This window comes from Lissotriton helveticus, chromosome 6 (assembly GCF_964261635.1).
Source record: "Lissotriton helveticus chromosome 6, aLisHel1.1, whole genome shotgun sequence".
Taxonomy (NCBI): Eukaryota; Metazoa; Chordata; class Amphibia; order Caudata; family Salamandridae; genus Lissotriton; species Lissotriton helveticus.
In genome coordinates, this window is record NC_136067.1 from 521,601,536 (window position 1) to 521,625,597 (window position 24,062).

The 24,062-nt window shown below is 45.9% G+C and overlaps 1 protein-coding gene across 4 annotated transcripts in view; it reads left to right on the forward strand.

The window, feature by feature from the left end:
* The window catches only part of PRIM2 (DNA primase subunit 2), a 1,274,342-nt gene that overhangs the window by 277,968 nt on the left and 972,312 nt on the right, over positions 1-24,062 (forward strand). For all 4 annotated transcript variants that reach the window (XM_078647995.1, XM_078647996.1, XM_078647994.1 and 1 more), the window contains one exon: positions 16,716-16,836. In XM_078647995.1, the coding sequence (XP_078504121.1) occupies positions 16,716-16,836 (121 nt within the window). The remainder of the gene's footprint in view (positions 1-16,715; positions 16,837-24,062) is intronic.

Consider the following 24,062-nt stretch of genomic DNA (forward strand, 5'->3'; position numbering starts at 1 on the left):
AGCATGCACAGGCAGCGGGACAGGACCACCAAGTTAGCTATCGCCAACCTGCCCATTAGAGAGAGCGGGAGAGTACTCCAAAAGCCCACCGACCCCTTCAATGCATCTATCAACTTGTGAGCATTGTACTGCAGTATCCGGGAGTCCTCACCTGCAACCTGTACACCGAGATACCTAAAATGCTCCGTCTCCCACCTCAGGCCCACCCTGGGAAGTGCATCCGCAGGACAGCTCGCCAAACAAGCCAGGGGAAATAACAATGATTTTGTTTTGTTTAGGCGTAACCCTGAGCAACCACCAAACGCATCCAAGACCTGTAGTAGGCTCGGTATAGCCTCCAGTGGCGAAGAGACCTAGAATAGAGCGTCGCCGGCGTACAATAATATGCTGAGAGATCTCGCCGACCCTGATGCCCCAGGGGCCCAAATCTCTATGCACTCATATTGCCAGGGGCTATATAGCCAGGGCAAACAGCAGCGGAGAAAGTGGACAGCCCTGGCGGGTCCCCCTCCCAAGAAGCCACTCGCTAGACCTACTGTGCCCCACCCGAACCAGGGCACTGGGCGCTGTATATAATCTCTGTACCCACTTCTGAACCGTGGGCCAAATCCAGCCACCCTAAGCACCTCCAAGAGGTACCCCAGTCCACAGAATTGAATGCCTTCTCCAAGTCTATGGAGACCTAAGCCAAATCACCGGTCCTATGCCGTACTTCATGCAAAACATTTTTAAGCCTCCTAATATTCATACCAGTATTACGTGTTGGTATCAAATTACATTGGTCTTCGTGAACCAAGTGCACTATGTGGGGGGTGGGGGGGGGAAGAGTAATCGAGCTGCCAGGACTTTGCACAGAATATTTACATCTGAATTTATCATCGTCAAGAGGCGGTATGATGATGGGTCCTGGTCGTTCCCACTCGGTTTGGGAAGCATAGCAATTTTCCCTTTGCACATAGACGGGGGCAATACCCCAGCCTCAGAAGCCTTATCATACACTTGCAGCAAAGGTTGAAAAGCTGACTAGAATGTTAGAACTGGGGGTCTCTAGTTGGCAGAGGTAGGTACCTTTGACCAAATAGGGACCCTTGCTTCTAGTCAGGGTAAGGGGGTACACTTCTAAAATAACCCCTGCTCACCCCCTTGGTAGCCTGGCACGAGCAGACAGGCTTATCTCCGAGGCAGTGTGTAAAGCATTTGTGAGCACATACAGTAACACAGTGAAAACACTACAAATGGACACCACACCAGTTTAGAAAAATAAATAATCTTTACTAGACTTAACACAAGACCAAACAACAAAAATCCACAATACTGTAATCCAAAAATAGTCTCTAAAATGGTAGAAATAGCTTAGTTCAATGTAGATGGTAAATGCAACCCTTTACTCTCAAAGTACCTTGGATGCGTCACGCAATACAAACAAAAGGGTTGCTGGGATGGTGATGCGTTGGTTCCTTACTGCAGCGCAGGGGAGGTGATGTGTTGGTTCCTTACCTCAAAGGAGGTGATGTGTTGGTTTCTTTCTGTGACAAAATGCGCCTCGATGGGACTATTCGGTGCGACTCGAGAAAATGGCGTTGCGATGCGACAATGTTGGATGTTATGCGTGGACAGCCGTGCGGCAAACTCAGTAACTCCTGAGCTGCAACAGGCCATGTGACACGCTTCTCTGGTGATGCGATGGCGACTTCTGCGGCGCCGACACGCTTCTCCGGTGTTGCGATGCGTTTCGTCGATGCTGCGACGGCGAGCAGCAGCGACACGCTTCTTCTGCGATGCGACTGCTGCGGCGGCGACATGCTTCTCGTTGCGTCATGCTTCCAGCTCCCAGCGACTCAGTCTCTTCAGAGGGCCCAAACAACAGCAGGCACCTCTCTGCAGGCAGAATTCCACAGCAAGGGAATTCAGGGGAGCTGGGGGTGAAGTCCTGTATCCCTGAGACTTCAGGCAGGAGGCAAGCTCAGTTCAAGCCCTAGGAGATTTTTCTTCTAGATTGCAAAGTACACACAAAGTTCCTTTTCTCCTTTCCTTGGCAAATAAAGTAACCACTGCAGGCCAACCCCAACAGCACAGCACAGCACAAGGCCAGTCTCCACCTTACAGTTTCCTTGGTTCCTCTCCTTGGCAAAGGTTCATCCTGGTTCCCAGAAGTGATCTAAAGTTCTGGGGTCTGGTTCTCCCCTTTTATACACCATAATCCTTTGTCTCTGAAGGCAGAGAGTGTCTGTACCTATTCCAAACCAGTTCTGGTCAGTCTTGGAGCACTTTGTTTACAGGACTCCTTCTTTCCTTTAACAGTGTGGGCCAGGGTCATCAGACATTTAAAAACCAGACAAGGTATACACAACCCAGCAGAGGCAGGCTTGCATAGTTAGGCAAGAAAATACCTAATTTCCAAAAGTGGTATTTTCAAACACAGAATGTTAAAACCAACTTCACTAAAAGATGCATTTTATCATTCTGAGTTCCGGTATACTAAACTCTTATTTCTACCTAGTTCCCGGATTCAGTTAGGATTATAAGATGTTCTAATCAAACTGCCCATTCTGGCCTATGGTGTACAGGTAGCCTTGCAATAGTGAAAAACGAAATTGACTGTAATTCACTATTAGGACATGCTACACACATCAGGGCATGTCCTACATTTTACATACAATGCACCCTGCCCTTGGACCTACCTTAGGGGTGACTAATATGTAGAAAAGAGAGGATTCAGGGACTGGCAAGTGCTAGGACGCCCTGAGTCTCAATGTCAGGGGCCTAAACGGTGCAGGTGCCCACTACTTGCTGGGCACCTGGGCAATCCCAAGACCTAAACGGTGCAGCTGCCCACTAATTGCTGGGCAGCTGGGACATCAGCCAAAACTGCGACCAACACTGCGCCTGTCGCTGGAGCCACATTCGAGCCACACAGGCTCTAAAATCACTGGTGTCCCCCCAAGAGCCTCACTGGGCTCTAATCATCATGGGGCCGGGAGCCTCGGGGCTCTACACAAAGAAATGCCCCCTCTGAGCCTCCGTGGCTCTAAACAAAGAGATGCCCCCTCTGAGCCTATCTAGGCTCTCCAAACAAATGTGGCGCTTCTGAGCCTCTCATGGGCTCCTCAGCAATAATGGGGCGCTGTGAGCCTCTCGGGCTCAAAGAACACAAAATGCGCCCGTAGTTGGAGCCTCGCTGGGCTCAAAACACGCAATGTCCCATAGCCTCTCTGGGGCTCCAACCCACGTTGGGGCGACCCGCTGCCAACCGGGGCCGCCCTTCCTGCACCACTATCTCTATGTGGGAGCGGCCCACTGCCACACGGGACCGCTCTTGACCTTGTGCCTCCACCGGCACCGCCAGCAACATCACGGAGCCCCCAGCCCTTTCACTCACCGGGCTGTTCTCGGCGGGACTCCTTGGATCAGGCGTCACGGGGATTCTCTGCTGGGGGCAGCAGCTCCAGGCTGCCTCCTCCTTCCTCCGCCGGCGTCCTCTCTGGGTGAGTGCACCGGGGCGCAGAGTAGGCTCCTGCCTGCCCCGGTGCCCAATGCAGCCGCGACTCTTCTCTCTCGGCAGCTTCACTGGCGGTGGGGGCGGGCACCGACAATGTGCCCCGCGCCCTCTCCGCTCTCTCCTCACGGTTGGCTGGTGCCTGCGGGGCTCTCCCACAGCAATGGGAGCCCCGCACCGGCGGCACCGGCCGCCATCTCTCGGGCGCCTTCTTCCCTCGTGCTGCCGCCTCAGGGGCGGGACTTCCGGCCGGCCGCGCTCCAATTGGCCGGCCGGCCAACCACTTCCGGGTCGCTGCGGGCAGCGCAGCGGCCCCGCTTTAGGCAGGCAGGCGGGCAATCATTATCCGAGGGGTGGGCTCCCTCGAGATAAATAAACATAAAAATAAAAGCGCTACTAGGCGCTTGGGCAGGATAAAGCACTCCAAAGCGCTAAAGGGGCAAGAACACGCGCCCTCAAGCCCAGGATCAAAAATATAGCGCTATCAGCGCTAAGAATCAAACTACAGTGCCCCAGCGCTATAAGGACATCCCAAAGTCCAGTAAAGTCTGTCAGGAGATGAAGCAAAGTCCTGGGGGGATAAGAAGGTCCAAAGGATCCCAGGGCAAATCCATCAAGTGTCCAGGGGCTGGGCAGGGCCCAGGGATTCCCCTGAGCCCAAGCAGCAGCACGCCCCTGGCAGATTCAAGTCAGAAACAAGAACATTTTGGAAGGGGACACAGCCCCTTCTTATACACAGAAAAGTCTTTGAAGTCTCAGTGTGAGAACCAGCTAGACTAGTGTAGAGGGAAGTCCCTTCAGTATCAGGGACAGAGGTGACAGTCGCCCAGCGGGGGGGTGGAGCCAGCATTGTGGCAGGCAGGCACAGCCCTTCACTATCAGGTGCTAATCTCCTCCCACTTCCCTGGCAGCAGATGCTGCCTTTCATCCACGGGCTGACTCAGACAACCATCTGGGGGCTCTGCAGCCCCTGTCACACTCAGACCAGACAGTCAATCCACAAGCAGGCCCAGGCACTCCTGGGCCTGGCTCACCAGCCAATCACGTGCCAGCAGTCTCACTGCACAAATATGCCCACTTCTAAAAGTGGCACTTCTAGACTAGACACAACCATGCCGCATACACCATTCTGCAGCATTCATTCTCCCGAGTTCGCACATATCAAACTCGACCCTGCACTCCCCACTCATCAGGAACTACCATGGGCATACATATTCCCCATTCATTCCTATGGGAGGGCAGGTCACTCACCACACATACACAGAGAGCACACGCACTCTACACTGTACCACAGTGAAAAAGTGCGCAGAGGCCTCAAATCACCAACCCAGGTTCCAGAAACAGGCTAGGAAAAAGCAAAAAAGTCTCGGGGTGAACCTGCTAAAAGGGCCAGGTCCAACAGTCTAAGACATTCTTGTGACTGCATTTGCTTTTAGGCAACACAATATGCCAATCTTTAGACCGATCTTATTCAGGCTATATTTTAGTTGTTGAATTTTTTTCATTTTACATACAGCATCATTTGTTATTTGAACAGCAAATGTTGTTTCTGTGGAAAATTCTCTTCTCATCTATTTGTATTTGTTAAATCGCTAGAGCAAGCTATTATGTCCTGCTGAGTGTGAAAGGATATACAATTGTTTGCAGGTTTGTAGACTCTTTAAATCAGGCATTGAAGGTTAATCAAATGACATTTCATGGGATGGGCTGTAATTTTACAGCCTGTGGTAGTGAGGTATGTTTTTATGGTAAAGTGTTTTTTTTTACCATTGCAACCTGTATGTGTGCTTGGAACTAGGGGGGCCTGATTAGTATTTTATTTTTTGTATTCGAGGTGGCCCTCCTTGGAGGTTTTAGCAGCATTGCCCATTTTTACGACAGTGTATTGCTCGCAGTGATGTTCATTTTGTAATGGTTGTAATTAATCATGCAAATAAAATTTGAGTATTAAAAAAAAAAAACACACACCAACTTAAGGTTGCTCGCTGTCGGTGCTGATGATATCCTGCTCCTCAGCTTACTTCAAGAGGAAAGCAAGCCCGAATGACAGTTAATAGTAGCAAACTGTAAAAAGTGATTTGTTTATTTTTTTTTTTACAATTCTTATTTTACAGGGGGAATCTTAATCCATGAACATGTTTTAAAAATGTTTTTTTTTTTTAAATGGCCCAAAATCTCAAACATTTTGTTGTGACTTCCAGTATTCCGGCAATTCATAAGTATGACAGGAGTAGCACAAGAGTAAGCCAAACTTAATTGTGCATGTATATTTGTGAAACTGGCACTATTTTCCCAATCGCCTAATAAACAACCATTTACAAAGACAATAGGTTTTCCCTTGTTGAATGCCTGGACATTATCTTAAGTTTTGGAGAGGTTATCAAAGTATGTATATTCGCATACCTGTTACACATGTTCACTTGTAGTTTCTCTTCTCTGTGACTGTCTGAATCTTAATGTCTTAACAATGTTTTACCTTTGTGCCCTCGTAACATCCTACCATGGCTGCCCACAGTATGCTAGAGACTACCGCCATTGTGGCATGGCCATGCTTCCAGAGATTGCCATCATTGTGCCATGGCTAATATTTTACCATGACTTGCCACCATTGTACAAGAGCCAGCGTGATGTCAGGCATTAACTCCACTGTGCAAAGGCCAGTATGTTGCCAGGGATTACAAGCCTTGTACCACTATTAGTGCTAGGGCTACAGTATTGCAAAGAATTGCTATTCTGTAGGGGAAGCAAGTTGCAAGAAATTGTCGTTTTCCCAGGCATTGCACCCGTTGTGACATGAAAGCACGTTCCTAAGAATTACTGCCATTGTGCCAGGGCCGTAATGTAGCAGGCATTGCCACTGTTGTGCCAAGGCGGCATTTTGTCAGGAATTATCATCATGATGCCAGCTCCTGCATTTTGCCAGGGAATAACACGGTTGTTCCATCCCCAGCATTTCACGGATGGGACATGGACGAAAAACACATTACACCTGCCCGCACACACAGACACCGGCACACTGATTAACTTAAGTTGACACGCGCTTGTGTACGCACAGATGTATTTTTAGGTTTAGCCTAGGCAGCGCATGAGCTGTCTGGACGAGAGATGCTGTATACAGTGTAGCGGGTGATGCTCTGCCCGATTTCCGGCCATAACTTTGATTGGCTACAATCAAAAATTCTACGTTTTTGACGTCTTAGTCCTGCCTCCTGACTGTCATGATGTAATTTTTGCACTTCTGAGGCTATCAGCCCCTTTACTTCTAAAAACGTTTGGTTTCCCTGTCTCTCCCCGTTCCCTCCCACAGTCTGTAATTTCTTGTATCACAACCACCCCTCCACCCCCTCCCGTTCGTGCCTTCTTTTGTGCCGGCACTGCCATTTAAAATGCAATAGGGCTCGGGTAAATCCGAGTCCTATTGCATTTTCAATGCTTGTTTGCGTCATGATTGGTTGGTTAATTTGCAGTCTTTGTGTTGAATGTGTGATGCCTTGCATCGTACGCATGCGCAACAAAACAGTGGCGTTCCTAATTCATGGCGGGAGGCAGAGACAGCACAAGCAGCACCCGCCTGACTACTCAATGCTTGGTTGTGTTTAATATCCATTAAAACCCACGTGTCTCTCTAGTAAGTTACGCAGAACACATTAAATTTTGTGTATTTGTTATAAAACTCATTGTTGCACGATACAACTGTGCGTACTGCATGGAGCACTCATTTCTTGAATGCAGCGCTGGATTCGTTCTTGCATTTGATTGGCCACGCTTGCCTCTCACACGAAGGGCAGTGCTGTGGGGACGGAGGGCAGTGCCTTGAGGCAGAGACACAAAGTGCAGCGCTGTGGGGACTGTGGGCAGCGCCTCGAGGCAGAGCCCATGAGGGGCAGCGGCAGCACCTTGAGAGTGCAGGCACTGACAGCAGCAGGAACCACTGGACTCAGAGAGAGAGAGCCGAGGACCCTGGGAGGGAGGGAGGGAGGGAGGGAGGGAGGAAGGAAGGAAGGAAGGAAGGAAGGAAGGAAGGAAGGGAGTGAGGGAGGGAGACGGAGAGACAGACAGACGTTCCCAGCCCAGGGAGGGGTACGGCAACCATGGAGGGGTAAGCAGCACCTCTGGACCCGGGGCTGTCCCAGGAAATGGATTGTGCAAAATGTCTGTTTCCGGTCAGTCTGGGCTTTGTAAGTCTACATTTACCAGCATGCCTCTGTGGGCGTCTCGATGGCGATCAAAGAATTTAAATATTTTGCTGACAGGGGTGGGTTTAGCTTTTTCAGACTGTATTTTCCAGCACCCTTGGGCAGGGAGATGCACTCCTTGTTAAGCGAGCGAAAGAATACACTTCACCTTGCCTAGCAGTGGGTTGTGTGCTATGCTCATCTTCGGATTGGTATCAGAAGCCCTCCGACTCGGGCAATGCCCGAGGGGCTGGAGTTCGAGTCCCTGCTGTGGGCTGCTTTTATGAGCACCCAGGGGGGCGATTTTGGCGGTGTCTCTGTTGTTCGAATACCGCCAGCGTCCCAGTGGGTGTCTGAGTGGTCTTTCTGGAGGGAGATGGGAGCTCAGTACCTCCCATTTATCAAAGGCAGAGGTGGCACTCCTTTTCTTTCACTGGGCCTCCCATTAATGTAGCATACTGAGCGGGGCAGGGGGCCTGAGCAGAAGTTGCCTTGTGGTAGCTTTGTTTAGGTGCTATGTATCTTCCCCGCTTACCTGTCTTGCTGCTCAGCCAGTGTGGATGTATAGTGGAATGTTGGTATGTGTGATGTAATGATAGAATGTTAAGGATGCCTGGTGGTTGGATGTCAGTTGAGAGATTGGGTTGAGCAGCAAGGGAGCTGCTCCTGGTGGGGCTTTCTATATTCCAGTACTTAAGACCTGATCCTTCTGTAATCCTGTATTAAAGATCTAATCAACCTACTAAATCATCATTCTTCGCCTACATCCATACTTATTACATTTGGTGACAATTGAATTGAACCTACTCTGAAAGAAACCTGAAAAAACTTCAAGATTAAGTTCTACAAGCAAGTTAAAAGAATTTTTCAAAAGCAACTCAAGCTTACTGGCACCCCGACCAAGCCCCACCAGTGAACTTCCACCTGTCGCCCTCAACTCTGGATGTGCCAGTTACTGCCTCCATACAACTTAAGTATGCCAGTCCCTGCCTGTTGAAAGTGTCACGCTTCTTCCTGTCTGCCTCTACTTGCCATTGTGGGCTCTACCTGTTCAGTGCGGAAGAGCATCAGGGACTACTGCAATTTCTACCTGCTTTCAGATCCTCTTGCCTGCCCGACCTATACTCCTTTATATATCAGGGAAAATTCTGTTGGATCTGCCTTGATGCTTTTCTGCTTTCCTTCAGCCTTGAGAGAGCCAGAACAAGGGAAGAAAATCAGAACCGGAATAAGAAATACCTACCTGATCTGCATCAGAGAGACAAAACCAGAGAAAGAGACACAGCGAAAACAAGTGGTTGTTTGCTGCCACCTACTGGATGTTATTTTATGAGCAGCCCAGAGTTATCGAAGTCATCGACACATACAATCGTCATTTTATCTAGATGGCACCAATGTGTGCCTTATAAATGTTTTATCATCCCCCCTGTACCACGATGGTTCGCCGGCAGCTACAGCCATGAGGATTTTCCACCCCGGTGAGCTGATGCGTGTATCTAGGTTTATTTGCAGTGACTGTGAATTTTTGGTGTTATATATCAGGGAAAATTCTGTTTGATCTGCCTTGATGCTTTTCTGCTTTCCTTCAGCCTTGAGAGAGCCAGAACAAGGGAAGAAAATCAGAACCGGAATAAGAAATACCTACCTGATCTGCATCAGAGAGACAAAACCAGAGAAAGAGACACAGCGAAAACAAGTGGTTGTTTGCTGCCACCTACTGGATGTTATTTTATGAGCAGCCCAGAGTTATCGAAGTCATCGACACATACAATCGTCATTTTATCTAGATGGCACCAATGTGTGCCTTATAAATGTTTTATCATCCCCCCTGTACCACGATGGTTCGCCGGCAGCTACAGCCATGAGGATTTTCCACCCCGGTGAGCTGATGCGTGTATCTAGGTTTATTTGCAGTGACTGTGAATTTTTGGTGTTTTCTTTGTTTAATGCGCTTCACCAATTTGATGTGTTTGCGCCAAGGCAGTTGAACCGCTACTGAAATTTGAAATTCAATCACATAGCGCGTGCAGCTTTACCTTTCGTCCGCGCTCCTGGGATGCCTCTTCATTTTCTCCTGTGACGTTTCTTCTCAGCGTCACTGCAGCTACTGGGTAAACTTTGGAGCATTCTTCTGCCGTGAGCCACCCGGCTCACCATCCAAAAACGTGCCGCCATCTTACGTTTGAGGCACCGGATATTTATCTATTTCAACAGCACGCTTGTTGGATAATTGTTTAATTAAGCCCAACGCATCTCATTTCAGCGACGCGCACTCTAAACGAATACTTAAGTCCAGTATTTCTTTCTTCAACAATGCGCACACTATATTCATTCACTCATTTTTGGCAGTTTAAGTTTGAGTCCTGTTTTCTGATCTTTTCTAATCATTGCCTTGTAAGTACTTCTACGCATTTTCATGCCTACTATTGCTGCAGTTCATGATTCAATTTCCATTGAATACCGGTGTCATTTTACAAGGATTTGGTTCAGCCCTCTGTTCCTGTGCACAATTCTTCACCTGTTTTCAGACTACGGTGTCTACTTTATTTATTTTAATTTATTGTTTTCTGGGGGACAGTATTTTTACTTTTCTATGTATTGGGCGTCATTTTATTGAAACCTAATTGTACACGGAAGTCAGATTACTTTATTCCTTACTGCAACTTTCTTTTTGTATTTTCCATAGGCTTGATACTGCGAGCATCCTGTTTTAAAATACATTTGCATTAGCAGGCTGGCGCAATTATAGGAAGTATGGGAGTTTTTACTTCCTTGCATATTTAATACCTACAGTTAAAATGTTATTTGAGCATGCTAAAGGTAACTGTTCTACTGTTTTAGTGGTAGAATCCATTTCTATCAATATGGTTCATTTTGGGAAGTTTCATTAACCACATCGGTGCTCATGATGAGCTCAGCTCGTCATGAGGCACAGTGGCACTGTGCTCATAGCGGAGCTCGTCATAACGGCCGTTGAACTGTTGTGTTTCTATCTAGGACCCCAATTCGATATTCCCGATTTATTCCCTTGTATGGCTATAATAAATAATATCCTTCTAAAGGCATAAGAATCATATCCATATTTAGTAATAGCCCATGCAGTCCAAATACGGCAAGGCTACTCCCCTAGACTCCTAGAAAGTACAACACATTCTTTAAACAAACCAAGCCTCCAGCAGCCCGGGAAATCCCCCTGCTCTTGTTTTGATTTGCACAAGAACTCCTAGAGTCAGAAAGAACTGTTAGTTCTTGGTGACGTCTTATGTCCAACCTTACGTCAAACCCGGCACCTTTCAGGTATAAATATACCAACGTTGCCTTAAGCAAACACACGGTGGTTTGGAGCAGAGCGGCTATCTACTTGCCCGGAAGCCCAGCTGATGCGAGGAGCCGAAGGAAGCCGCCCCTCCCTTTTGACGCACTGAGGAAGACGCTGTCTTTTTCTCCAGCCGAGAAAATCCAGCTCCGGTGTTTCCAGCCACCCTTGCGGGTAGCTGGGATATCGAGTCCTGAGAGAGAGAGATACAAGACCTCCTTCATTCTAAGAATCAAGGTACAGAGCTGACTAAACCCTTAAGAGAATTCTTGACTCACCCAACTTAACTTAAACTGCAACTTACTTACTCCTTCCTACGTATTAGGCTTGAGTCAGGTACACCGGGGTAGGCGTAGATTAGAAGCACAAGTTGAGTACGTTAGTCAATGTTTTTATGTATGTATATATTTTTTATCCAGTTTAAAGTATCATATGGCTAAGAAACTATGTCAATGCTTTTACAGTATTATTTCATAATACTCCTTTTACTGTACGCACTTTACTTCATGATAAGTATTGCAATTGTGGCAATTCATTTCTCTTGCATGAGAAAGAAGACTACTCAATAAATAACACCTTTTATTGAAAACGCCCGTCTCTCTATTTCTCTGCACTCTGGTGAAACTAAGTACGCACAATTGTCTGAGTGAAATAGTTGTCTATTGTTTTCACACGACTCTAGAGATACTCTTTATTCTGAGGGAGCAAAGTTGTCATGTTATATGGTTGTCAAAAGCTAATCCCTTCTTGTCTATCCAGGGAAGTTAAACTCCTCCTTGTTTACTCGAGAGTTTCTAGTGACCTCTGAGCTAGCTGGCAAAACTAATTAAGTCTAATATAGTCCGAGACCTAGTCGACCTCAGTCCTACGTCTACACTGCTGTTTTTATTATTCCAATGCGCAGAGCCTATTGGGAATATAGGAACTACACTACATGGCGCCCAACGTTTGGTAAGGCGATGATCTAACGCAAGACATTAGAGTAACTCGGTTGTGCTTTTTCACACAGACCCCTTTTTCCCGTAAAAACTCCAAAAGACGTCTGGAGTGGGTAAAAAAGGTTTATATCCGCCGGAACTTAGTAGGAAGAGATTCCTATGTATTAGTTTTTGGTTTAGTCAACGTTGAAGGATACAGTGTTCCAAAATATTGTGCACCTAATCTTTGTTTTCCTTGAAACTTGATCTGCAACAAAACTTTCCTTCAGTAAAACTTGAGAGATTACCATTCACAATGTCAGAAAGACCGGTCATTGAATGGATAATACATGGGACGATTACAATCCCAATAACAACTTTCCAGTTTAAGTGTTGCCAAAAATATATACCAGCAGGCCTGTATGAAAGGTTGGGTAAAGGATACATCAAGTCAACATGGAAATTACCTTATACACACAAATGTTATAGTGAAGGGAAAAAGGAGGTATTTCTTAGTGGTAATAATTGTAAAAAATCAGTAAGTGGTACACTTCTGTGTCAAGGTGTTAACTTGCATGGAGCCTGCAAAGGGTCTTCAAATAACCTTTCATGTCACCTGCACGGCACTCCTGCAACTCAGATAGAGACATTTTTTAGACAGCTTTCCAACGGCAGCTACGTTCTAATAAGTGACTACAGCTGTTGTGGCATGGTGCCAGGAAAAGCCTATCTCGTGAGCGTTAGTTCCATGGTCACTTGCTGTATGCAAGTATTGTATCCAAACAGCAATCCAGACATGGAGGCGGCAATATGGCCTTCTTTGAATATCTCTTCTATTCGAATTGATACTTTAAGCAGAATAAAATCCATTCTTTTACAGACAACTGTGCCTTTAACCTCGTCCAAAGAGACGTATGATCTGCAAGTTGCAAGGACAGCAGCAGAGATAATTTCCCTATTATCAACAAATTGCCCCGTGCATTTCGTAGAAATGTTAGGTCAAATTTTAAACATGTCTGATACCAGTGGCATCGCACATGTATTTAAGACAATTTTTTCGGGACTGTTAGCACCCTTTGAAACAGTTCTGGGCATTATCCCGAATTTTGTGCATTCATTATTTGGCGGTCTGCCTCTTCTTTTGGGACTCGTAGCAGGAATTTTATTTTTGATCCTTCTGCTCCGATATGGCAAGCCAAGCCACAGACAGAACTCCAGCTACCATGGAAGAAACGATCCTAGCTACACGCTACCGGGACCGCATCACTAAAGTCCTCGGATTTGCCTGGCTAAGAGATCTAAGTACAACCTGGTTTCTTTCATTCAGACCAATCTGGCAAGATTGCATCTTACCTGTGCTTCGATGTATGCTATGTGGAGAAGAATGCGTGTTGGACGTCTGTCTTACACTACCATCAGCAGTACCAATGGATACAGATACCTTGCTAGGTCCGGTAACGACTCATGCATCGTGTTGTTCCCAGCGGTTACCTATTCTGATGACTGCATTCGTTGAGACTTCACCACTACGAGTAGGTGGCGGTGAAGTACGAGAGGAAAGCGGCACCAAACAGGTACAACCTTCTGTGAGCATTGCTGATCCTGACCTCGATGATAGCAATCATTCTCACATATGCACAATTGCAGCATTTTCAAACTTGGTCGAACTTTCACCTGATGTTGTAGACCAATTTTTTGCAAGCCTGTCTGAAATGATGTTCTCCCCTGAACAAAAAAAATAACTTTTTAAAACAACGAGCACACAGCGTTCCCTGAACTCCGAATTTGGCCTTCAGTTTTTGATAAACACAGCTACTGAAAACAATTGGAACTATTTTTTCCCCTGAAAGCGAAATTCTTTTTTCACTTCCAAAATATTTACCCTTTTTTCTGGCACAAAGTACTCTGCTTAAAGTAGAACTATTCTTAGAGAACAGAGCTTCTATTTTAGGAACTCTAGAGACAATATTTTACCTCCGCCTCTAGCACATGTACAGCATTTGTATAAATATGTGATGGAATGGTCTCGACCTTCTTTTCTGTATTCAGAGCCATTTCATGTGTAATTTTTGCAATTCATTCAGCTGATATATGTATGCATTTAACTGAATTATAACACTGCTTGAAAAGCGTACAGTACCAATACTCATTTTCGTGTATTTGCCATATACCATTTCAAATGCAATTTATGTATTTTGGGGTGGGTTGGAAAACACACATGCATCGTTATGTTTAATATTGCTTAGTTTTTAGTAATCATGGACATTAATTCTTGGAGTGGGTGTTGTATTTCGATCTAGGACCCTAATTCGATATTCCCGATTTATGCCCTTGTATAGCTATAATAAATAATATCCTTATAAAGGCATAAGAATCATATCCATATTTAGTAATAGCCCATGCAGTCCAAATACGGCAAGGCTACTCCTCTAGACTCCTAGAAAGTACAACGCGTTCTTTAAACAAACCAAGCCTCCAGCGGCCCGGGAAATCCCCCTGCTCTTGTTTTGATTTGCACAAGAACTCCTAGAGTCAGAAAGAACTGTTAGTTCTTGGTGACGTCTTATGTCCAACCTTACGTCAAACCCGGCACCTTTCAGGTATAAATATACCAACGTTGCCTTAAGCAAACACACGGTGGTTTGGAGCAGAGCGGCTATCTACTTGCCCGGAAGCCCAGCTGATGCGAGGAGCCGAAGGAAGCGCCCCTCCCTTTTGACGCACTGAGGAAGACGCTGTCTTTTTCTCCAGCCGAGAAAATCCAGCTCCGGTGTTTCAAGCCACCCTTGCGGGTTGCTGGGATATCGAGTCCTGAGAGAGAGATACAAGACCTCCTTCATTCTAAGAACCAAGGTACGGAGCTGACTAAACCCTTAAGAGAATTCTTGACTCAGATTCCTTGGCAACTTACTTACTCCTTCCCACGTATTAGGCTTTGTCAGGTACACCGGGGTAGGCGTAGATTAGAAGCACCAGTTGAGTACGTTAGTCAATGTTTTTATGTATGTATATATTTTATCCATTTTAAAGTATCATATGGCTAAGAAACCATATCAATGCTTTTACAGTATTATTTCATAATACTCCTTTTACTGTACGCACTTTACTTCATGATAAGTATTGCAATTGTGGCAATTCATTTCTCTTGCATGAGAAAGAAGACTGCTCAATAAATAACACCTTTTATTGAAAACGCCCGTCTCTCTATTTCTCTGCACTCTGGTGAAACTAAGTACGCACGATTGACTGAGGGAAATAGTTGTCTATTGTTTTCACACGACTCTAGAGATACACTCTTTATTCTGAGGGAGCAAAGTTGTCATGTTCTATGGTTCCCAGAAGCTAATCCCTTCTTGTCTATCCAGGGAAGTTAAACTCCTCCTTGTTTACTCGAGAAAGTTTCTAGTGATCTCTGAGCTAGCTGGCAAAACTAATTAAGTCTAATATAGTCAGTAGAGACCTAGTCGACCTTAGTCCTACGTCTACACTGCTGTTTATATTATTCCAATTTCGCAGAGCCTATTGGGAATATAGGAACTACACTACAGAACGCCCACGTGGGGATAATTCCCCTGCTGTGCTGGGCGTTCCATTAAACTGGCGTGGTCATGACGAGCTCAGCTCGTCCTGAGCACAGCGCCGCCGTGCAGCGTGACGAGCGGAGCTCGTCACAAGCACTGCGGCGCGCCCCCTTCCCCCGCAGGGGAATTATCCCGGCGGCGAAGGGGTTAATTGAAGTATGTTTCTTAGCCCGTGTTCTTCCACTTTTGGATGAATACATCACCTACATATTACTGAAAATTACTTAACTGCGTGGTATGGTTGTCTACAATGTTTTCTTACGAGTTTCAGTAGGAGAACTTGTATTAATTAAGATATTGCCGATTGGCTTTCTGACCTTAGGTGCATGATTTTAATTTACAGTGCTATGCGTTAGCATATGACCTTCCACCTTTCTTCAATTTAGTGCCCGTGAATTTGTCACCCTCTTGTTTTCTACATGTTATTTTTTCTCCCTCACTTGTTTTCAGGTGTATTTCACCAGTGTAAACTAATGCATGCATTTTTTTTTTCTCAACACCACCTCTCCATTTCTTTTTATATAAAATTCCGCTGAAGCAGTGATTTGAGTAAAGGCATTATGCAAATGTGGGCCGATGTTGTTGTTTTTCTTCGTGCCCAAACCGATTTTTAATCCCAATCCAACCCTGGCTATGCCTAGCCACTTTAACGCCCCTGCCCCGTCTTGACCCCAACAGGCTTTGCCTCGGACGTGCTACTGTGACGCTGCAGCATTCAGGCAAAACCTAAATGTAACCAACTGAAATTGCCTTGCTCACAGACCCACAGTTTCCCATTTGAATAAAAGAATGTTCTCGCAGATCTATCCTCATATAGGAATGGCAGAAGGAGAGCGAGATCAGTAGCACCGATGTTTGACTTTATGAAATCACCATCTGCGCCACAGAAACAGAAAAATGGTGCAGATAGTTTTGGGCGGCTCGTTTCACAAGAGCAAGGTTTGTTATAAACTGGGAAGCCGAGATGTTTCGCTGCTGGTCTTGAAGTATTTGAGTGCAGCTGCTGTTACTTGTACTTAGATTGTGTGGCCGTCGACACCTCATTATTGCCCTGCACAGGCAGGAAGGAGCACAAAGGCCCGCCGTCCTTTCCAACGTGTGTCTTGAAAGGACTCTTTGCGTCTTATTGCTTCACCTCTCAAAACATGAACACATGCAGCTTATGATCATTCTGTTGTACGCAAAAAAGAGCTCAAATGTGTACGAAAATAACTTGTTTTGTGTTTTTAGGGAGGATCTCAGGCGGTGGTTTATTCAGCAAGAAATGGACCTCTTCAGATTTCGATTCAACGAGATGACAAAGGCGGGAATTCAAGATTTTCTCGCGTATAATAAATTGAAGTACGATGCTGTAAGTATAATTAGCTTTAACATTTAATGTATTTTTCTCCCCGCTTAGTACATTATTAAAAATTATTAAACCTACCAGCTAAACTCGAAATCAGACCCCGGGCATTTTTATGTTTTCTATGAAACCAAATATGTTTTGTGGTCTGATGCGGGTCTCGTAAAGTTCACTTTTCTTGTGCTTTTATTTGTTAAGAAATTCTTTTTTTTACTGTTTCTGTTGTAAAGAGCGTTCACGTGCAGGTGTTATGGTGCTCTGCCCGGTAAAGTGCATATGAACATCAAACCAGCTTGCTTAATGTTAACGCTACTTTTTCTCACCATCCTCGCTACCTGTTCAGTGTTGTGAGGCTTAGAAGTGTTTGTCCCTCTTGGAGAGGTTTTACGTTGGACTTGCAAGTCTGGTTTGGTTACACAATCTAGCTAGGTTCTAGAGTGCACGCCACCTGCCCAGTTGGATCTTCGGTTTTTGCCTCTGCTCTTGACAGCCACATACATTACGATAGGCAAACTGAGCACAAGTCGACATATTGCCACTGTTTAGAATGTAACATGAACTAGTGAAGTATTGACTAGGTAAATTGGGCTGAATAAAAAAGTTGCCAGTCAGTCGTAACTTGCAGCCTGACGTCAGTGGACGGTTCTTGGAGCTCCATGACCCGCACTTCCATGGCTAAAGACTGCAGGTCAGTCAGAGACACAGGTGCATGCCCTGCAGTCCAGGACCTGCAGCTGCTTTCAGCCACTTCAAAGGAACAAAGTGATCGACCAGCAGAAACTGTCCATAGCAGCACTTCGTAGTGCTAGAGTGGGCCCTGGACAAGCAGCCACGGGAGCTGCATAAGCCTGCACAGCACAAACTGGCTGCATTGCGGAAGATATTTTCCATTTGTTGGGCACAACTACAAATCTTGGCACGTCGCTTGAACAATAGCCTTTATAGGCCTGGTGTTTTGCATAGCTGGCTCAAATACTCCACTTTTACTCTTTGCAGAGCAGAGTTGTCTGCCCCGGTGAACATTGGGAACATTTCTAAGAGATCAGTCTTCAGGGATTGGGGCAGAAGTAGTCCTGTGCTTCACTGCGAGAGGACTGCACAGTGGCCGAATGCGTCCACTGTTGGGATCAGTGTTTGACCAATAGTCACAGGTTCAAATTCTTGCTGGTCTACTCATCCTTTCACCCTCCTGAGGTACATAAAGAGTACCATGAGCTGGAAGGCAATAATCCTCTAAAGCCCCAAGATGAATACCCATCATAAGTGCATGTTCTATCATTGTCAACCTGGAGGTAGCGTAAGCAAGCACAGGATATATGCAGTCTGGCATATAATGCCGTACACTGAAACAGAGTGCGACATTTGTTTCTGGAACATGTACCTGGAGTCAGCAATCAGTGAGCTGACACTCTCAGCAGAACATCGAAGCAATGTTACAAATGGGAACTGGACCAACAACAGCAGACTTCAATCTTTCAAAGCCTGGGGAACTAAATGTGGACTTGTTTGCGAAGCATCTTATTTTCAGATGTCACTTCTGTGCCGGCAGGTAGCCTTTGAAAGGGGTCATGGTGTGAAATCCAATAATTTGTCTTCAGTTTCCATGATACCAAGGCTTTTGAAACAAAATGAAAAGGTAGCTGTGTCGTCTCATCCTCATTGATCCAACATGGCCCAGACAGTTTTGAAACACAGAGCTCCTTCTATCAAAACAGCACTGTATTCTGCTCAGACCTGTAAACAACCTAACTGTGAACAAATGCAAGGTTCTTCATCCTAACCCGAAATCTCTCATTTTAGCGGCTTGGCTCCTGAATGTAGGTAGTTTTATCTCTTGAATATTTCAGAAGACTGCAAAGCGGTCTTAGCCAGAGCCGGAACTGAAACAACAAAACACAACATGCACGTTGAACTGACCTGCCTTTTTAGTATATGGTGTCCCAAAAACATTTTCCACCCTCTTTCTTCTTTATCTGAACAAGTTCCTCTGTACTTAATACATTTGGTAGGAACATGTCTCTCTCGCACTAATGTCAAAGTCCACCTGGGGCCAATTTCATGTTCTAGGACATCACCAAATCAGTTGTCACTATGGTATTGTAGAGAGGTCAAAGAGTTCCTCACTGGTCTATTCTGAGCTTAGTCACCAGTAAAGAGACAACCAATGTCATGGCAATGAAACAAGTTCCTCTCAAATAACGGACTGCTCCTTCACTAAAGCGGAGGAGCGTTGCCCCGCTGCTCTGTGAGCAGTTGAAAAAGGAAAAAGAAAACGATAATTACAGTTATTTTAATTTGATTTTCCACCCTGGCTCAGCTGGGGTGGGGCAGAGCCGTCACAGCTGGAGTGGCGGGGACTCTCTTAAGTGTGCATGACGGTTTGGACGGCTGCCTTTGGCCGACCAAACAGTCATGGCCACTTAGGATGTTTTCCACTGGGCTGTAATGCACAGCCTGGGTGGAGAACATGCAGAGGCTCCCAGTTCCACCTATTACAACACTGCTGTCATGGTGACAGCAGAATCATGATTGGCTAGGGAAGCCTGGGAGCTTCCTGCCTCCTGCTCCAAGGAACCAGTTAAGGTTTTTATTTTTTTATTTTTAACTCCCTCTTCCCCTGCCCCGCCATCCCCGTTAAGCATCAGCTGCCACTGTCCACTAAGAGCCAGTTCAAAGCTCTGAATTCAGCGTCTTTCAAATACTTTTCTTGGCAGACTGATTTACTTCTAGCTTTAACATCAGCAAGAATGGTTGGTGAAATCCAAGCTTTAACTATTAAGGAAGCTTTTATGTAATTTCGAGAGGAGTCATACTAAGAACAAATCTTCAATGTATTCTTCTAATACCATCATATTTTCATCTTAATGAACCAGTAATTCTTAAGACTGTTTTGCTGAATTCCACTGATACTGTAGAAGGAGCAATTCATAGTTTGGATGTCAAATGATGCCTCAAGTTTTAAATTGACATTCAGAAAGTCAACGCACTTCTAATAGACTAAGGTCCACCAAGGAAGAATCTGCCTGATCCTCTGTTGCATCATTGCTGTCGAATCCAGACAGCAATGCTGGGTAAATGTGTGTTTATTCTTACATGTAGCTGCTCTGAAGAGGTCTGATATGGTACCCAAGCAAACAGATCCGTGGAAGTGACCATGCCTCTTGTGGCATGTGCTCTAACCTTGCCAACCAGAGCACATCTAGCTTTCTGATGGCAAAATACTATGCAGCTGAGACCCAGGGTGCAACACTATGCTTTGATAGTACAGGTTCTTTGGTATCTGTTCCATTCAGGTGCGTTCCTCCTTCTTTTCCTCTACTTTTATGTCTGTTTCCTAACTCCCCTTTAAATGGAATTTTCTACTGTTATGATTGCTGCTCATTATTTTGATTCAAGCATGTGAATCTGTGAAAGATTCACTAGTGGAGAAAAGCAAGTGACTTACAGTATTAGTATTTTTGATATTTTCACATTCAACCCACCCTCCTCCCAAGTTGAAGCTCACTACTTCCAATACCTGTAAGATCTTAACTTTACATTTGTGTTGACAATTATTCTGAGATATGGTGGCCCTTGAGGAGTAGAGTGCAGCCAGATCTGCTTCTTGATTAGTTGGAGGTTTGGTTCTTCTTAAATTACTAAGTGACTTGTTTTTTCTGTTGATGCTTCCAAGTTTTGCAGTTCATGAAAAACGAATGCAGTGTCATAAATGCTTCCTGGATCACACTAGGTGTCTTAGTGTGACTGTGGAGGCCTTCATTTCACATCAAATGTAATTTAATTTGTGTTATTAAGATTTTATCAAATAGAAACTGTAACGGTATACAAAAGTACAGTCTGACACTTTCTATAACACAAAAAGTATTGTACAGAGTTCCCCAGTGGGAGCTAGTGGTTTAGCTCGGTTAGTCTTTTCTCTCAATAGTTATGACAGGTAACGTGCATGGTGTAGACCCTTTTCAGAATGTAAGGATACCTCACACAGGTTATCGACAGGACAACAACTGTTGTCCCAGTCGATGACCGTCCAGCGTCATCATTGGTATCCTGCTCCTACGGCAGGCTGGCGGTGCAATGCCCGTCGGGCAGCAAGGGGAGCTGCACTTTAGTGGAGATCTTTTATTCTGAGCCAACGGGTGTGTGTGTGTGAGGGGCCTGAGGAGTGCAATAGTGAGCAAGGGGGTGTGTGTGTCTAAAAAAAGTCAGTCGAGTCCTTTGGGAATGATTTTAATGATCAGGCTCGCTGCTTTAGTAAAAATAAGGGGTATTAAGGAGTGATGGACAATGGGACCAGTCCTTATTCAACCCTTGATGTGAATGCGGTCGACATGTTTCTTGCCATAAGGGCAATTCGTCAGGACCTTAGTGCTCATATGATTGCTGGAATCCTCTTAGCTAAGAAGACCCCAATATACGACCTGTTTAGTGTCGTACAGAATTGGTTCCATGCGCGGGACCTCCTGGGAACTAGAGAAAAATAAACAGACATTGATGATGTTAAAGTGTGGTGTAAACAAATTACATCAAAAAGTGCCTGTATTCCAAGTGATTTAAAATGAGTGCCCAGTGAAGTAAACACTGCTATGTCATACCAAAGTTGAGTGGTACTATGAGAGAAAAGTGGTTAATCAATACAGAGCGCGCGGAGGACACGTTCTGTGTTTGGGCTGTCATGCTTATCCATTATAGCATGCATCTAGGTGAAAAGGCTGGGCTCACGGCTATGCAGCGTGCTGAGTCGGGTGTGACACCAAATTCATGGCCATTGATAATGTTACACCCTAATACAGGCCGGTGGTGTGAGGAGCCTATGTTTAAAAATATGTATATGTCGACTAAGAAGTTTAGCCACATAACCCAAAGAAACCGCAAGTATAAAACCGCTCGGGTGGAGTTTGACACTCTGTCTCTAAGTGAGGTTGGTGCTGGCGTGATGGTCGTGATCACCAGCAAGTATTGAAAACAAACAGAATGCCCTGATCGACAAGTGCGCGTGATCAAGGGCAGAGTCAGAATCAATGATGCGCTTACCCGTTATGATTACTCCTGGGGGCCTCACGAGCTGTCCAGGTGGGGCCAGCAGCGAGAGAGGGGTACCTGCAGGGAGAGTAAGGCAACCCAGCGGGATCGTTTTAGACAAATATATATATATGCGCCTCCACGCAGAGCCCCGCGTGTAGGGGGCCAGCTCAGAAGTGACTTGCCGCGCGGCTGGCAGGGAGCACGCGGATTGTCAAGGATCGGCTCGACACCTTACCTCAAAGGTCGCTGATGGCAGGCATCTCAGCACCTACCCATCCCACGGTGAACCGAAGTCCGGACAGCCAGCAGAGTAGTTGGGCTAAGTCCGGTGCAGATAAGGGAGAGTTGCGCGCGCACCAGGGGGGCGTGTCCCTCCGGTTGCTAGGCACCGGCACGCCGGACTGGAGAGCAAAGAGGGGTTAGCTCAAACCAGCGAGGCTAACGCGTTGCAATGCGGGGGCCATCTTGGAACGGGCAGATTAATCTGGTCTGTTTGTCATACTGGTAATCGTATGGGGGTGGACAAACGTCCAGTTGATAACTATCTGGCGAGGGTAGTCCAGGGCACCCCATCATTCAATCCCAGTTCATCGCACTGTAATCGATGTACCCATCTTTGTTCGAGTCTGAAGAGGGCTTGTTGGTTGAAGTTTGGTAGACTCTCAAGGACAGTCCACCTGATGTTTTCTGGGAGATGATGATTTTCTTTGCAATGTTCATACAGTTTGGTGTGTGATTTGTGACATCGAATGTTGCTGTTGTGCTCCATTATTCGATGTTTAACTGGGCGCATGGTCATCCCAATGTACGACAGATCGCATGGGCAAATCAGCACATAAATACATCTGGAACTGTTACAGTTGGTATGTTTGTTCATTGTCCATGTGTAGTTGCCTTGGAGTACAATGGTCTTGCCTTGGATGGTCTGGGGGCATACAACGCAGGACCCACAGCGATAGTGTCCAGTAACTGGAGGAAGGTCCCAGAGAGTATTGACAACTTGAGTGTTGGTTTTTTTAGGACGGGTGTGAATCAGCGTGTCCTTAAGATTTGCCGTCCTCTTAAAAGCAAAGCGGGGGCGCGGTATCTCCATCCCTGCAGAGTTGAGGATGCCCCAATGTGAATTGATTGTTTTTTTGAAAAATGTAGAATGTTTCGTGAACGAAGTCACGCAGGTAATCGTGTCCTCTTGCTCCTTGGGATGTACTTCGAGCAGAGCCTCTCTGTTATTGTTAAGTGCTCTTTTGGTGGAGGTTTTCAAAAGACGGGTGGGATAGCCCCGGTCCAGAAGCTTGGTTTGTAAGGACTGCGCTTGTTGTTTGTAATCAGTGATTGAACTGCAATTTCTCCGTAGGCGGAGAAATTGGCCGAAAGGTAGGTTGTCCCTTAGCGATCTAGTATGATGGCTGGTATAAGGCAATAAACTGTTCCTGTCAGTGTCCTTTCTGTATAGAGTGGTACTGATAGTGGTTGGTTCCAATGCTATAGTAAGGTCCAGAAAGGGTATGGAAAGGTTGGAAATCGTTCCCGTGAACTTTAGAAATGGGTCTTGTTGGTTTATCCACATACAGAATGCCTCACAAGTCAAACGGTCACCCTTCCAGAACACCAGGATGTCGTCGATGTACCGACGCCAACACGTGAGATTTTCACGGTATGGATTGTGTTCGGGGGGGTAGATGCACTTCTCCTCAAATGATGCCATATAGATACATGCCAGGCTCGGCGCAAAGGTCGAGCCCATCGATGTTCCACGGACTTGATGGTATAAGTTAGATTCATACTTGAAAAAGGTCTCAGTACGACATGGATGGCAGAGAAGACATCGATCTCCTCCTGACCCTCGACGTGGAAGCGTTGTACACAAACATCCCTCAACAGGCCACACTGGAAGCAGTGGACTCCCGTCTACGACAAGAGGAGTGGTTGTCCCCCACCCCGATCTCTTTCATAATGGAGTTGGCACACATTGCACTCACTGAGAACTTTTTCAAGTATGAATCTAACTTATACCATCAAGTCCGTGGAACATCGATGGGCTCGACCTTTGCGCCGAGCCTGGCATGTATCTATATGGCATCATTTGAGGAGAAGTGCATCTACCCCCCCGAACACAATCCATACCGTGAAAATCTCACGTGTTGGCGTCGGTACATCGACGACATCCTGGTGTTCTGGAAGGGTGACCGTTTGACTTGTGAGGCATTCTG